The sequence below is a fragment of the Sinocyclocheilus anshuiensis genome, unplaced genomic scaffold (genome assembly GCF_001515605.1).
Source record: "Sinocyclocheilus anshuiensis isolate Anshui unplaced genomic scaffold, SAMN03320099.WGS_v1.1 scaffold252, whole genome shotgun sequence".
NCBI classification, from domain to species: domain Eukaryota; kingdom Metazoa; phylum Chordata; class Actinopteri; order Cypriniformes; family Cyprinidae; genus Sinocyclocheilus; species Sinocyclocheilus anshuiensis.
In genome coordinates this window covers 695,224-709,430 of record NW_015554095.1, presented here as the reverse complement: position 1 = coordinate 709,430, position 14,207 = coordinate 695,224, and the positions used below count along the sequence as shown (strand labels likewise).

Below are 14,207 nucleotides of genomic sequence, written 5' to 3'. Positions count from 1 at the left end.
TTAGAAAAGTAAATATCTAAACATATTTGCCATATGACAAAGGGAGAAATTAGGTGAAATACTCGGGTAAATAATGTTTTTTAATATCAATGCAAAAAATGTAGTTGACATACAGTTTTGTATATGACACAACATGTATCAACACACTCAATGTCAACAAAATAAAGAGGAGGGGAAAGAGTTAACAATAATTTGCTAAACTGAAAAATATAAAAAGAGGGACATGAAGACAGACAAGAGAAGGTAAGACATTAATTTATACATCAATTGAGAGGACAAACGTAACTGAAGTCGTTCTACTTGCTTTCTTATTTTCTGAAGATGAACTGGTGATACTTTTTTAATTCTTTCAAAAAGAAAGAAAAAATTGGTTTGTTGTTGATTAAGTTACTTTGTGGATAACCAATTTGCAAAGAAGATACATTTATAACAAATAAAGCATTGTTTTAGTAGTCATATTCATAGTGTTCTAACATAATGTTATGGATTCGGATATATAAAGTTGGAAATAAACCAAGCGGGATGGAGTGCAAAACGTCAGAGGAAGTGACGTTGGGAAGGTTCTCTCCTCAAGTGTGCACGGTATGATCCACGGATTTTCCGAGACTTGGATTTTCCCAATAACAGGCATCTAGCGTTCCCATAACAGAACTATCCTGACCAATTACCTATGCTTAAATAAATGTACTCAGTTTTAGTGCATATAAAAGTGTACACGCATACTGCCTTTAATATCGCCCAAAAGACCCATCACTCAATGTAAACACGTCCTGACTTGACGCATGCGCACTGAGTCAAACGCACTCGTATGTTGGGACATTGTGCAGATTCAAGCCTGAAAATGGGGGACAAACAGCAATAAAAGTAAAGTAAAAGGCTTATATAAGATGTGTTTCTTCAGATCTTTAGGATTTTACCCCGGGCGAACCAGTAACTATGTAAGAAATGCGGCATGGATTCAAACTCATTGTGCAGCGAAAACGGATTTAATATTATATCACCTCGTTTGCTAACAGCGGCTAGCTAGCAGTGAGGATCAAAATGGAGGCGGGCTATTTATTAATAGCTCAAGCTAAAATGGTTCATACCTCTTGAACGATATGCATCATTGCGTTTAGTTAGCAGGTTCACATGGAGCTTGAGTATTAGTGTAATAGGTGTGTGCATGTTTTCACCCAAGTCCAACCGGTAGTGAGCTGCAGTGATCTGTTGTTTATGCCTAAGCATCTGATTTCTAGTCTGTAGACAACTTAATGTCATAAAGATATTATGTGAATGGTTTTGGTGTTTTATTTAGTCTATGCTCTCCCAGTAGATTTATTTCAACTTTATACAGAAGGTTGGGTTACATATATAGACAGGAAGGATATGCTTCTTTGCTTTGCATTTTCATATTTTCCCAGCACTCAAGGGGGTCCTCAAACAATGATTTGTAATTTACGTATCCGTCACTTTGCTATAATATTGATTTGATCTAATTTATTTTTTTTTTATGTACAGGTCTGCAGACACACCCTGTTGATATCAACTCTATAAGAGCCATGGTTCATGGGGTAGAGGTTTTTCTTCGCCATGAATATGCGACCCGAACGCTTTTCTAAAGTGGGATTGTACTCAAATAACTGTGACTTAAGTCCATCTCAAACAAGACACCCAGTTAGTGTCCGAAGAGAGATTGGAAATCCTCTTGGTGACACTCAAGGCAGGACCAGACAACATCTGATCTTGGACAAGACTGGGAAAGCTGAGCGGACTTCACTGCCTTTAAAGCCTGGAAGAGAGTTGGCTGTTGCTTCAGAGGCTGGCTCTGTGGGCACAGAAACACTGTCATCTCAAGCTAAACAAATGGGGGGTGAAGGCACCCCTGTAAAAAGTAAAACTCCTCTTGGACAGACCAACACCATTGATAACAAGCCAGAGTTTGTATCCATGAATTCACATAGTAATTCTAGAGACCCTGTGGGTGAGAAAAGCACCAAAGGGTTAGAGACTATGGGGGTGTCTAATGAACACTCGGAGGGCAAAAGGACAAATATGAGGAAGATCACTAGTCATCCTCATGCACAAGCCACTTGCCTTAAACAACTGCTTTTGCTTCAGCTGGACTTGATAGAGCAACAACAGCAACAGCTGCAGACAAAAGACAAGGAAATAGATGAACTCAAATCAGACAGAGACATGGTATGTATGCAACCATTGGGGTCAGTAAGAATTTTTTAGTCTGCACGGATGCATTCAATTGATTGAAAATGACAGTGAAGACATTTATAATGTTGCAAAAGGTTTCTGTTTTAAATAAATGTATTCATTAAAGCTGAATGCATCCTGATACAAAGTATCAGTTTACACAATACATAAATAAACCGCACAACTGTTTTCAACATTATAATGAATGAGAAATAATAGCATTTAAAAAAAGACAACAATAGACAAATTCAGCTTGTCATCACATGAATAAATCACTTTTTGAAATACATTAAAATAGAAAACAGGTATTTTAAATTGTAATAATATTTCACAATATTACTGTATTGTTGATACATTTAACCTTAATGAGCATAAGACCCTTCTTTCATTTTAAAACAACATTTTAAAAATCTTTCCAACCCCAGACTCCATTGTCTCCTTTGGCAGGCTTATGATTTTTTTTTTTCTAATGTAATTGTCCTGCCTTTAAACAGTTGCTTGCCCGTATTGAGCGTATGGAGCGCCGCTTGCAGTTGTTAAGTAAGGAACCACGTGACAAGAGGCTATTCCAACCACTGGAGAGATGGGTTCCTGACACGGATGACTTTTGGGAATCAGATTTGGGCCACAGCCCACAAACCCAGGACAAGTCAAGTGGAAAAGTGCAAAAGCGGTAAGAATGGGAAACTCACCTTTTTCCTGTTCTTTTTTACTTGTTCTGTCTTCTCGTGGCTTCTGCTTGACTGATGTGACCTGTAAATATTCTGCCTAGGAAGTTAAGCTTGTTAGATACAAAGATGCAGAGGTCAAGAGGGAAGTCCTCTAGAGTGACCCCCCAAAAACTAGAGGCAGGAGGGACATCACCATGTCAGCGTGACCTGCGAAACAAGGAGACCCCGGAGAAGACGAATGTTGCGAAATCATCCGGACAGACGGACCTGCAGCCTGAGGGAGAAGACGGCAAAGAAATGGAAGATCTTTCATACATGACAACAAATGAGATGTACCTATGCTGCTGGCAGCAACCTCCAGCCTCTCCATTACCGGAAGAGTCTCCAAAGAAAGAGGAGGATGTTACAAGTATGTGCTTGGCTCAAATGCAAAATGGCAGTTGTGCACATTGATTTACAAATTGTAATGCAAAAAATTATTTCCTCAGTCCCATCATGGAGGGAAAACACCATGGAACCCCTTCAGGAGGAGGATGCTGTTGACATCCCAGAAGTAAGAGTCAACATTGACATCATATATGCGTTATACATAAATCCAAGACTCTTAAAGGGATAGTTCACACAAAAATTTGTCATCATTTACTCACTCTCATGCTGTTCCAAACATGTATGAATTTCTTTTTATCTGTTAAACACAAAAGAAGATATTTTGAAGAATGTTTGAAACTCACACATGTTTGGAGTAAATCATGACAGAATCTTCATTTTTGGATGAATTAACCTTTAGGTATTAGGCCCATTGTCATTAATCCACCATTTCCTTTTTCTGTAGAATCTTGATGACAGTGTTTTTCTGAAGCGGCACGCAAAGTTAGAACTGGATGAGAAGAGACGAAAAAGGTGAGTTTCATTTCTAGATCTGTGTTTGTGGCATCAACCCGTTTTTAACCCTTTTATTTCAGTTTTTCCATGCACATGAAAAACATTCAAACATTTGGAGTTGGGAAGATTTGTTGAAGGTTTTGAAGTCTCTTATACTCACCAAGGCTTCATATATTTGATCATAAATACAGTAAAAACGATAATATTGTGAAATTATTACAACTTAAAATAGACTGACTATTTTAACGTGTTTTGAAATGTAATTTAAATCATCTGAATTTCTGTGATGGCAAAGCTTGAGTTTTCAGCATCATTACTTCAGTCTTCAGTGTCACATAATCCTTCAGATATCAGTCTAATATGCTGATTTGGTGCACAAGAAACATTTCGTTTTATTGTCAGTGTTGACAACAATTGTGCTTAGTTTAGTATTCTTTAATAAATAGAAGGTTCATGGGAGCAGCAGTTATTTAAAATAGAACTCTTGTGTTGCCATTTTGCTATTTAAATTTAATGCATCCTTGCTGAAATAAATACAGACCGTAAACTTTTGAAGGATAGTGTATGTCTACAACACAGTAGATGTAATGTGTAATTATACAAGCACATTTTGTTTAATTAAAAAGGCATCAAGTTAATTATGAGTTATATTGTGATATTTATTTGAGACTAAAATGTATCAATATTCTGCTTAAATACCCATCTATATATGCTTATTTATAATAATCAAGATATCAGTTCCAGTTTGTGGTTAAATAAGTTCCCTTAACAGATTAAAATTATGTGGTGAGTTTTATTGACAACAAAATATAGTAATATTTAAAATGAATAACTGTCATTAAAAGTTTGCTGTTTATGTACAGTTACTACCTGCCTGAAACTACACTTGCTCTAAACTTTTTTTCTCTTGTTAGATGGGACATTCAGAGAATACGTGAACAGCGTATGCTTCAAAGATTGCAGCAGCGCATGGAGAAGAAAAAGACGAATGTTCAGGAGAGCGAGCCAGAATTGTCTTCGTTTTATCCTGATGTGGACAATGGTATGACCCTTAGGTTCATTTGACAAAATATTGTATTTATGAACCAAAAAAAAAAAAAAACGTATCCTGTTATATACGATAATTTCACAATTTTTTTATTTTTTCTCCTTTCCTTCCTCTTGTACAGTGGAGGCCATCATGGTAACACCCTTTCTGCCAGTAGTGGCATTTGGTCGGCCTTTGCCCAATTTGCCTCCACAGTAAGAGTATTTTTTTCTTTTTGAAATATCTCCTGATTAACATATAGCTTTTAAGTACTGTTAAGTGTCATATAATGATCATTTGTTGTCTTCCAGGAACTTTGAGCTGCCCTGGGTTGACGAAAGAAGTCGATGTCGCATTGAAAACCAAAAGAAACAAACTCCCCACAGGACCTGTCGGAAATGAGTCACAAACAGGTTCTGGGCCCCAACCAGAGGAGCGTTCCTTCGTGTCCAGTGGCATAACATGGGGTTAAAGGAGGCAAAACAGGGTTTGTTCAGTCAGGGAACAGAACATTAGCCCATCATTATGGTTTTGTGTCTGCCTGCAGTCTGCTTGCACAGAGACCGTATACGTGAGAAGAAAATGGCAGCATATTACAGCTGTTTCCATTTTATTGTGCCCTGATAATAAAGCACCAACTGCCCAGCTAACTGCTATTTTAGTTTCCTCACAATCAGTGTGTGGCCTTGATTTAATCCTTCACTTGTAGTCCTGTTCTGTGTCCTTTCACTGAGGCTAAGTGATATTGATTATTGCAGGCTCCACTGCAAATACTGTTTTAATGTGCACTAAACTGTAGTTATGGAATATTGCTGCACATTTGCATGTAATGCCTCAATATTTGGGTTGAGAATGACTTTAAAGAGCTTGTTTTGTTTTTGCCAATGTAATTGTGCATGAATGTCGTGGTGAATCTTATGCCTAAAATAATACATATTTTTGTAAGCATAGCGTAGTCATTTAGAAAGAAAAAAATAGTCAGGATTAGAGCAAGGATGATAAGATGTTTAGATGAATGCCCGATGTAAAAGAGTGAGTAAGAATTGTTTGTATGGCCGTTCAGGTGGGTCCGAATCTGTTCAGCATCCAATGCAGGTTTAAGGACAATGCCCTTAACGTTATTTTTGGATCAGTTAGTTGGTCTGTTGATGTTGTTTTTGATGTACCTCAACCTTCTTATTGAAAATACAGTATATTTTACACTTCCATTTTCTAAAAACCTTATCCATGTCCAGAAGTGTTGCTTCTCATTATTAATTTTGCATAAATTCTGTGCCTCATGGGATTTATTTCAGGGCATTTGTGATATTTCCTAAAGATAGTCTTGTTCTAACTCAAAAGTGATAACCTGATTTTGTGTGTAAATGTGTTGATTTTGTGAGCACCGCACACAAGTTTTTTTTTTTCCTGAATGTCTACAACTGGACCTCTGTAAATATCTTTACTGACACACATTGGCTGTAAATAAGGAAAACATTGCTGTTATTTTTTTATTTAATGTCAGAAGTGTTGTTTGTTCAGCATAGATATTATATTGATAGCATTATTTACAAAATAAGATTTTTTGTTTTTCAAAAAAAAGAATAAAAACTCACTCTGTGATTTCTTAATTGACACTCAAGTTTTTAATGTCTCATGTATCCATATTTGTGCTTACTGTAGTATTTTTGTCCCCAAATCACTTGATTTGGCCCTTAGCATTACAAAGATGTGATCTGGGCAAGATTGTGAAAACGGATCACATTTATTCAAAGACTGAAAATTTAACCATTTTGTTTAACACTATTTTTCAAATATTGTACAACAATACAATTTAATCTTGTGTTTGTATGCAAAAATCAATTTGTCACAAAACTTGGGATACTAGTTTGTAAGAATTACCCACGTGTGCAACAGTATATGTGGCAGCCATTGTAAAACAAATGGAACTCCAAATATTACAGAACACATTTGATCACGTCATAGTGTGAAAAATGTTTATTGAACCAAATAAATGCAAAATAACAAGAAATATTTTTTTTTTTCAAAATATACAACCTCTTTTGATTCACCATGAGATAAATACACTAATATTTCTTTTTAATTTTCAATAATATTTCTTTAGATTATTTTGTGATAGAACAACCTCTGGAAAACTGCTTCCAAGTTCCAAGTTTTCATAATTAAATGACCAAAGTTATTGTGAGATGTTGCCTTGCAAAAACTTCAGGGTTTATGAAGGTTTATAGTTTACTGAACAGGCCTGGGTGTAGGAACTAGACATTCAATCACTTTGAGAAAAAAATATATATAAACCACCACATTATGCGAAGGTAATTACCACTAAACGATCAAGATGAATATAATATTAGAAGATCATGATAGTATAATAGCACAATTATTTTAAAGGTAATCCTCTGATGTACCCTTCTATGAACAGATTGAAAACTGGAGTGACTCCATTTTGCACTATTTATATAAAAGATCAGTATCAACATCTGTGTTTATTCAAATGAAAATATGATGTGTGGCAAAGCAGTTTTTATAGTAATGAAATATTTAGTGTTAATGTTTCCTCAAAAGATCAAGTTGGATTCTTGGGGTAACAGATTCTTTGTCGATTTTATCTCCTTTAAAAAAGGATTTGTCTAAACAGAAGGCTTGAGATCAGTCTGATGCAGTGCATCTTCATTTGGGTTACGCGTTTGGTAATATTTATACAGCACATGTCATAAAAGAAGACAGAAAAACAAAAAGGACACATTCAAGCGTCTAATGTCAGGGAAAAAAACAGACAGCATTCACATCCTCCCTCTTTTCTTTGCATCAGTCTACATTTTAGTGAAGCGAGCTTTGCGCAGACAGTTCCGAATCAAAACCTTTACTTTAAGTCCTTTCATTCTCAGTCTCTCCTGAGGTTGTTCAGCCTCTCCTCCAAGTCAGCATCGGCATCCGCCAGCGTAGCCTGCGGTTCAGCTTTCTTCCCAGCCGCAACCGAAAGGCTTCCTCCAGTAGAAGGTAGGTCTGTTTGAATTAAATAATAGAGGTAATATGAGAACGACTTCAGAGTGTAATTTTATAGCATGGTAAGTGTGGTGTCTTTTTTGCTTACTTGAAAGTTCGTCAGAAAGATTCAGACCCAGCTCATCCAGAACTTGAGAAACCACAGCATCACTACATTCAAAGCAAAAAGAGCACATGTCAGGAGATAATTTATTATTATCACTGTTGAAAAAAGTTGTTATGCTTAATATTTCTGTGGAAACCATGCTATTTTTTCTGAATTGTGACAGAAAGTTCAAAAGAACAGCATTAAAATCCAACAGAAATCTTATGTAGATTATAATTATAAACGTCTTTATTAATTCTCTTTTTTCTCACCTCTCCTCTTCATCGTCTTCATCGCCCATTGCATCGTCAATTGCATCATTCATCATCTCCTCCTTCATGTCCATGATTTCACTTTGGCGCTCAAACTCCATCATGATCTTCTGAATCTGTGGCAACTTCAACTGCATTGAGAGGAAAAGGAATTTACATCAACAAATGCATATCAACAAGCTGTCTGTTGGCAAGACAAACAGGAACTGAAATGCTATAGCAGATATACCTGTCTGTTCATGGTGGCCATAGCTTTGGTGACTCCTTTCATGGCCTGCGCCATGCTGTTGTTTGATTTGAGGGTTTGGATTTTAAGGCTGACAGCTTGAATATTGGCTCTCATCATGATGAATTTCTTGACATATCGTCTTGTGCGCACCAAGTCCTTAGCCATGATCTTCACAGCATCCTGTCAGAAAAAGAATATTATCTACACTCCAGCGAGACTTCATGCCTGGCAGTGACACCTGGATGTCAATTTAAAGCTCTCCTTACCATCTGTCCTTGTTTGGCCATTTTCTTAATGTCAGCAATTATTTTCTTTTCCTGTTGCTCCAGTCTCTGGCGTTCTCTGTCTAGATCTCTCATGGCTCTATTTAACGCTCTCTGATTCTGTCTGAGCATCTCCTCTGGCGTCTTTCTTCTTCCAAACAGGAAGTCCATCTGACATGAATAAATACAAGAGAGAGAGAAAAGGCCAGACTGTTAGAAGTTTGAAGGAAAATTTAAAGGGTTTCCATAATCTGTTAAAAATCCACATGGCACTACAGAGAGACAATTAAGTCACAGAAAAGGAATTCAGATTTCCACATGCGATTTGATAACGGCCACGTGATGCCATGACATCATTGTTAGCAGGTATGTCATATGGGACTATGTGAACAAGTGGTTTCTACAGCTACTGGCAAATTAAAATATTTTACACGCTATGAATCAAGTGTCATCACCCCTACTGTAATAGCTGTCATATTGTTCTATTCCTTCGCAATTTAATATTGAGAAAAATTTGAACACACCCTATTATTCAGCTTATATATGTGCTATATACTATCAATGACAATGAACTGGCCATTTAGCACAATAAACACTAAAACTTTCTCGAAACACTCAAAAAGACAACGATAATTCAGACTGAAACTTTGAAAAAGAACATGTTAAATGACTATTCGTTTATAAAATGACCAATATCCTTCACAAATAACAATAATACTGAAATCAGTTGCTAAAATTAGCTCAAGAAAAGAAAGAAAACCCGGAGGCCTATATCGCTCTCGTTTTTACCTTGTCTTTTCTTTATGTGGAAAACGTCCACCAGCGATACCGGTAGCTGAACAGGCCAAATATCACGCCGTCGTTTGTTTTTTCTATTCCTTATTTAAGGTTACAGTTCGTCGATCCACCCGATTGTTTCCCCCACTCTAACCTCTTCCGCATATGAATGTCAATACTTCCTTTGTATAGGTCTACGTCACAGGAAACGCGTCATACAATACTTTCCACAAACAACAGGGACATTTATGACTCATTTACTTTTTTATTATAATACTGTATTTTATTGTATTTTATCAAAATAGGTATTCGGCACTGTATTGTTGGTATCTTACGCATAAATAAATTATTTTATCTTAATATAGGTAAATGTCTTGAAATTATTGTTAAAATCTTTATTTTGTTAGCTAAATTTCATATTTGTAAGCAAAAAAAAACAAAAAACAAAAAAAGTGCATACTTAACCTCCAAGGTCCCGATTTAAAATAAAATAAATAACATAATATAAAAACAAATAATAAAAATATAAAATAAATAAGCAATAATTAAATTTATAATAATAATAACAACAACAACTGATATGTTTTCAAATCCCCCATAACCTCTTATACAGCACATGTCATCTCTATATTTTTGTGTGGATGTATAGTACAATGCAGTGTTGATATATTCTGTACTGTTCTCGTTTGCAAGTTACTTAGAAAATAAAAATAATTTAAAAAATCTAAAAAACGAAAAAATCATGGATAGCTGGATTTTTTTAGAATCTCAATTAAAGTTTACCAGCATTTTTTCCCAGAAACAAATAAAATAGGTAGTTACATTGGTTAATTATACATATATTTCAAATAATAGTTTAAATTAAACAAACATCTTGGTATTACCACTAAAACACTTGTTTTGGATGTTGAGAACAAATGTGCATTATGATCATTAGGGCAGAAGTTATTATTGGTAAATACCGCACAAGGTACTCGCTCGTGGTGCGTTCAAAACATCTCCCATTGCAGCCACAGCAGCAAGTAGGAAATGGAAGAAGTGTTTTTAGGAATAGGAAAGAAGATACAATTATTTCTCGCATCCGAATAGGCATACTAGATTAAATTACTATCTGTTTAATATAGGAAAACATGAAACAGGTCAATGTATTTTTTGTAATCAGGCAGAAACAATAGAGCACGTTTTAATAAAATGTAAAAAATATGAAAAAGAAAGGTTAAAACTCATTAAGGAAGTAAGAAACATGGGTGTTGAATCATTTAATTTGTCAAACCTCTTGAAAGAGCATGCAGAACAAGGTAAAATATATGGTGCTATTGTTAAATACATTAAAGGAATAGGATTAATCAGGAGAATTTAGGAATGTGTGTGTTTTGGTATTTTTTATTTTATTTTATTTTTTTATAAAATATAGATAAATATAAATATGTATTTATTAGTGCTCCACACTCCAGTCCAGTTGGTGGCGGTAAATGCACCAGAAGTTGGTTTGCCATCCGCCATAAAACGTTATTAGAAGAAGAAGAAGGTACTCGCTCTTGCCCTTCAATGGCAGTAGATGGCAGTACTGTCGTCGCATTCAATACCGCCTGCCTTGAGTGAATCAACAGAGGAAGAAAACCCGACAGTAGCTCACAATGCAGTTTGACTGCTACGAGTTATCCACCCAGGCTTCATGCATGTCTCAGCTTCCCAAATAAAAATGAAGAAATCCATTTTCCCGTTTTGACGATCGGGACGAAAAGCAAGCTTTCATAAGTCCATTTTCACGTTACGCTTGAGGAAAAAACAGCTTCTGCTGCGGACACCGGCGAAATCTCCAGCTTGACCGCACACAGTGGATCCAACAGCGGGCCGCGGAAGGAGGTGCCCAGCCTGCGCTGACGGGGCTGCGCTCAACATCCGTGACGGTGCAACTCCAGCCCGAGGCCTTGGGGCCTGTTGTATATTATTATCGTTTTAAATGGAGGCTCGTACGAACGGAGAAGCCAGAGGAAGATGGCCCTCTCTACAGCGCGAGTGGTGGGTGTGATTGGAAATATTGTTGTCGTTTTGTTCGTGTGAGCATCGTTAGTGAAGCAAAACAGAGTGGGTTCGTTTTAAGCAAAAAAGAATGTAATGTGTTTCATACTTGAGTTGAGATTAAAACATCGCACAGTGTCCCCTTTTCTCCTCTGATCGTCATAGAGAGCTAATAGGCTAGTATCTTGATTCATTTTACGGGTTTTGTTTTTAAATCAGTAAATAGACTATTAGTGGTTACAAGTCGAGTTACGTTCATCGGTTGTATTCGTGTACTGATCTGAGTAATTAGTTTAATTTCCTTCTTAAATGTGAAGTGCAAGATGGGGTGTCAACGAACCACAGGCTACATGGTTGCTTGTTTTATTGGAGTCATATTAAATAGCTTTGGGCCCCTCTTCAGAGAAGATAAATAACGATCTAGACCACTGTAAAACGAATGATTGATCTTTTAAAATGACATCTGATATGTGGTAAGGTGGTAACGTTAGTGTTTGCTCGCCTGGTTGTGTTTAACACACCGGATATATAATAACAGTTAAATAGTTGGCAATATCACAGTCCAGTAATTTTCATAATGTAATTTATAGTATAGTAAACAAAAATGTTACGAATTTGGTCGTTTAAAACGAGTGTGCTTTAATCCGCGATCCTAACCAGGTTAGCTAACTAGCAAGCTAACATCGTCAGCTGAGAGCGATTTAATTTGTCGCTCTGTTAACCGATTTATGTGCTTCAGATTCAGAAATAATACTCGACTAAAATATTTTAGTCTATAAAGGATTGCTTTTGTGTCACAATTGGACTTTGTTTGTGCTGATCATCTTCCTTTTAATAAAGTTTACTAACGAAAACTCAGCCCTAATTTACGAGGTAGACACTATTCTCCTTTATGCCATTAAAACGCGATAGTTATACTTTCTTACTTTAGTGATGTTTTGTTTAGTCTTGTTTATATTCTATATCTAGAAAATAAGCTCTTTCAACATCAAATCAGCATATTTTCTTAGTTAACCAGCCATGTTGAATCTTTAAAAAACCGACTGCGCCACTGATCGGTATTTTCTCCTTTTTTTCTTCCTCAGATGAAAGTGACAATGTCTTGACAGAAAGACAGTAAGTGGAATATCTAGAAGCTTTTATAATCGCTGTGTTATTAGATAAAACAGGCCCGGTGATGCCCAGACATGACTGTACTCAGACTGCAGTGTGCTCACACCATACAGCCTCCACTGGACTCGATTAAATTATAAGACAGGAACCTTAAACCACATTTTCATCTGAGATACGCAACACTGGTACTGGAGGCGCTGGTTTTTATTCAGTATCTGTTGTAAAGTCCCCCAGGCCGGACCAGGGTGTGTTTTTATTAAGTGCCTTTGTCGGGCATTGACATGGACGGTCCCAGTCGAAGCGGAGGCTTCAGGCAGAGCCGTCGCTCCCGCTCGCAGCGTGACCGAGAGCGGCGGCGGAGGAGAGCGGATCTCGCTGAACACAGGGCCTCGTCGCCATCCTCGGCCTCGGACCAAGAACTCTGCAGAGGACACTCACTGCTCCGTGCCAGCGGAGAAGAATGCAGACCCGGCTTGCCCGGGGCCAGACACCGGCCTCCGCGTCGGAGGAAGCGAGAATCGGTGTCTTGCGAGGAGGATATCATCGATGGATTCGCTATAGCCAGCTTCATAAGCCTGGAGGCCTTGGAGGTTTGTGTGTTTATCTATCTCTGACTAGTCTTGTATTAAGTGCTGCAGTACAATGTGTATATTAGAAGTTGAGCTGTTTTGCATGTTAATTTTAGTATAAAATATGCTGAATATCTACTTGGTCGTTATTAAAACTCATTGTAAAATGAATAAACAGCAGTCTCAGTATATAGCTCATATATTTGCTGCATTAACATGTTGTACTGTGTTACTTTGATAGATGGACTGTTCCCTAAAGCCTCCAGAACGTTCTGGCTTGTTCATGAGTAGAGGAATTAAAAGGAAGAGAGGCCTGGATGAAAACGGAGGGCCTCTGTCAGAGCCGGAGGAAGGACCTCCTGCTATGTACACCAACAGTTGGGAGCAGCACAGGAAAATCAAATCTAAACTGAAGAGAAAGGGAGATGCTAAGGCTAGTGATGTAGTTTCATAACCCTTTAACGCTCTATAAACACCAAAAACAAAATCCTCTTATGTGCAAACGCCCATGAAAACCATGTCGCTGCAATGTTTTGGGTGCAACACAAATATTTCTAGAATAGGCCCGTGTGGATGAGAGTCCGACATAAATCAGTTGGTCATTTTAAAATAAGTTTTCAATATCGAGCAGCCTTGATGTGTCAGAAGCCTTATTGTTGGGCGAATTAGATGCAGTGACTGGTCTAAACAAAATTTGCATCACATGTGAATATGCTTCTCGCTGTTCTAGCAGCAGTCAAAAGAGGGTTTTTTTTAACAGTACAGATGCTGGGAGAGCCAGGCGATCCTTGGCTGATGTATTTACATGTTTGTGGTTATAGAATTCAAAGGCAACAAAAATTGCAATTAATAGATTTAAGAAATAATGCCAAAAGGAATGGCTATTTATGTTAAAGGGGTCATATGATGCGATTTCAAGTTTTCCTTTCTCTTTGGAGTGTTACAAGCTGATTGTGCATAGATAAGATCCCTGAAGTTGCAAAGACTAAAGTCTCAAAACCAAAGAGATATTCTTTATCAAAGTTAAGACTCTGCCATGCCCCCCTAAAATGGCTCGTTCTAACACGCCCCCACATATCTACCTCACTATGGGGAAATATTAGAATA

At 37.1% G+C, this 14,207-nt stretch overlaps 3 protein-coding genes across 5 annotated transcripts in view; 2 read left to right on the top strand and 1 right to left on the bottom strand.

Annotated features, from left to right (window-relative positions):
* The first annotated feature begins 525 nt into the window (after nt 1–525).
* On the top strand, nt 526–7,314 carry LOC107669485 (male-specific lethal 1 homolog). Of its 3 annotated transcripts, none has more exons than XM_016461729.1 (9): nt 526–582; nt 1,501–2,181; nt 2,682–2,860; nt 2,960–3,267; nt 3,347–3,411; nt 3,691–3,758; nt 4,655–4,782; nt 4,910–4,982; nt 5,079–7,314. In XM_016461729.1, exons 2-9 carry the CDS (start codon nt 1,573–1,575, stop codon nt 5,167–5,169), a joined length of 1,521 nt encoding a protein of 506 aa, XP_016317215.1. In that variant the 5' UTR covers nt 526–582; nt 1,501–1,572; the 3' UTR covers nt 5,170–7,314. The 3 variants fall into 3 exon arrangements, with proteins under 3 accessions (XP_016317215.1, XP_016317214.1, XP_016317216.1); XM_016461728.1 differs by lacking the exon at nt 526–582 and adding an exon at nt 763–864; XM_016461730.1 differs by lacking the exon at nt 526–582 and adding an exon at nt 876–938.
* Nucleotides 7,315–7,397: 83 nt separating this feature from the next.
* Nucleotides 7,398–9,583, bottom strand: LOC107669486 (charged multivesicular body protein 2a). Its single transcript, XM_016461731.1, has 6 exons — nt 9,409–9,583; nt 8,623–8,790; nt 8,357–8,536; nt 8,128–8,258; nt 7,859–7,920; nt 7,398–7,770 (listed from the first exon to the last, which is right to left on the bottom strand). Exons 2-6 carry the CDS (start codon nt 8,788–8,790, stop codon nt 7,649–7,651), a joined length of 663 nt encoding a protein of 220 aa, XP_016317217.1. The 5' UTR covers nt 9,409–9,583; the 3' UTR covers nt 7,398–7,648.
* Nucleotides 9,584–10,986: 1,403 nt separating this feature from the next.
* LOC107669471 (autism susceptibility gene 2 protein-like) overlaps nt 10,987–14,207 on the top strand; it is a 26,979-nt gene continuing 23,758 nt past the window's right edge. The window contains exons 1-3 of the mRNA XM_016461710.1: nt 10,987–11,418; nt 12,504–13,121; nt 13,342–13,533. Coding sequence (XP_016317196.1) covers nt 12,813–13,121; nt 13,342–13,533 — 501 coding nt within the window. The 5' untranslated portion in view covers nt 10,987–11,418; nt 12,504–12,812. The remainder of the gene's footprint in view (nt 11,419–12,503; nt 13,122–13,341; nt 13,534–14,207) is intronic.

Excerpts from the sequence above, each read along its gene's own strand:
- LOC107669485 (XM_016461729.1), top strand. The coding sequence starts at position 1,573 with ATGAATATGCGACCCGAACGCTTTTCTAAAGTGGGATTGTACTCAAAT. Across the intron at positions 3,268-3,346 it reads GAAAGAGGAGGATGTTACAA|TCCCATCATGGAGGGAAAAC; the intron begins GTATGTGCTTGG and ends TTATTTCCTCAG. Across the intron at positions 4,783-4,909 it reads TTATCCTGATGTGGACAATG|TGGAGGCCATCATGGTAACA; the intron begins GTATGACCCTTA and ends CCTCTTGTACAG.
- LOC107669486 (XM_016461731.1), bottom strand. The coding sequence starts at position 8,790 with ATGGACTTCCTGTTTGGAAGAAGAAAGACGCCAGAGGAGATGCTCAGA. Across the intron at positions 8,537-8,622 it reads TGGCCAAACAAGGACAGATG|GATGCTGTGAAGATCATGGC; the intron begins GTAAGGAGAGCT and ends TTTTTCTGACAG. Across the intron at positions 7,921-8,127 it reads GAAGACGATGAAGAGGAGAG|TGATGCTGTGGTTTCTCAAG; the intron begins GTGAGAAAAAAG and ends CTTTGAATGTAG.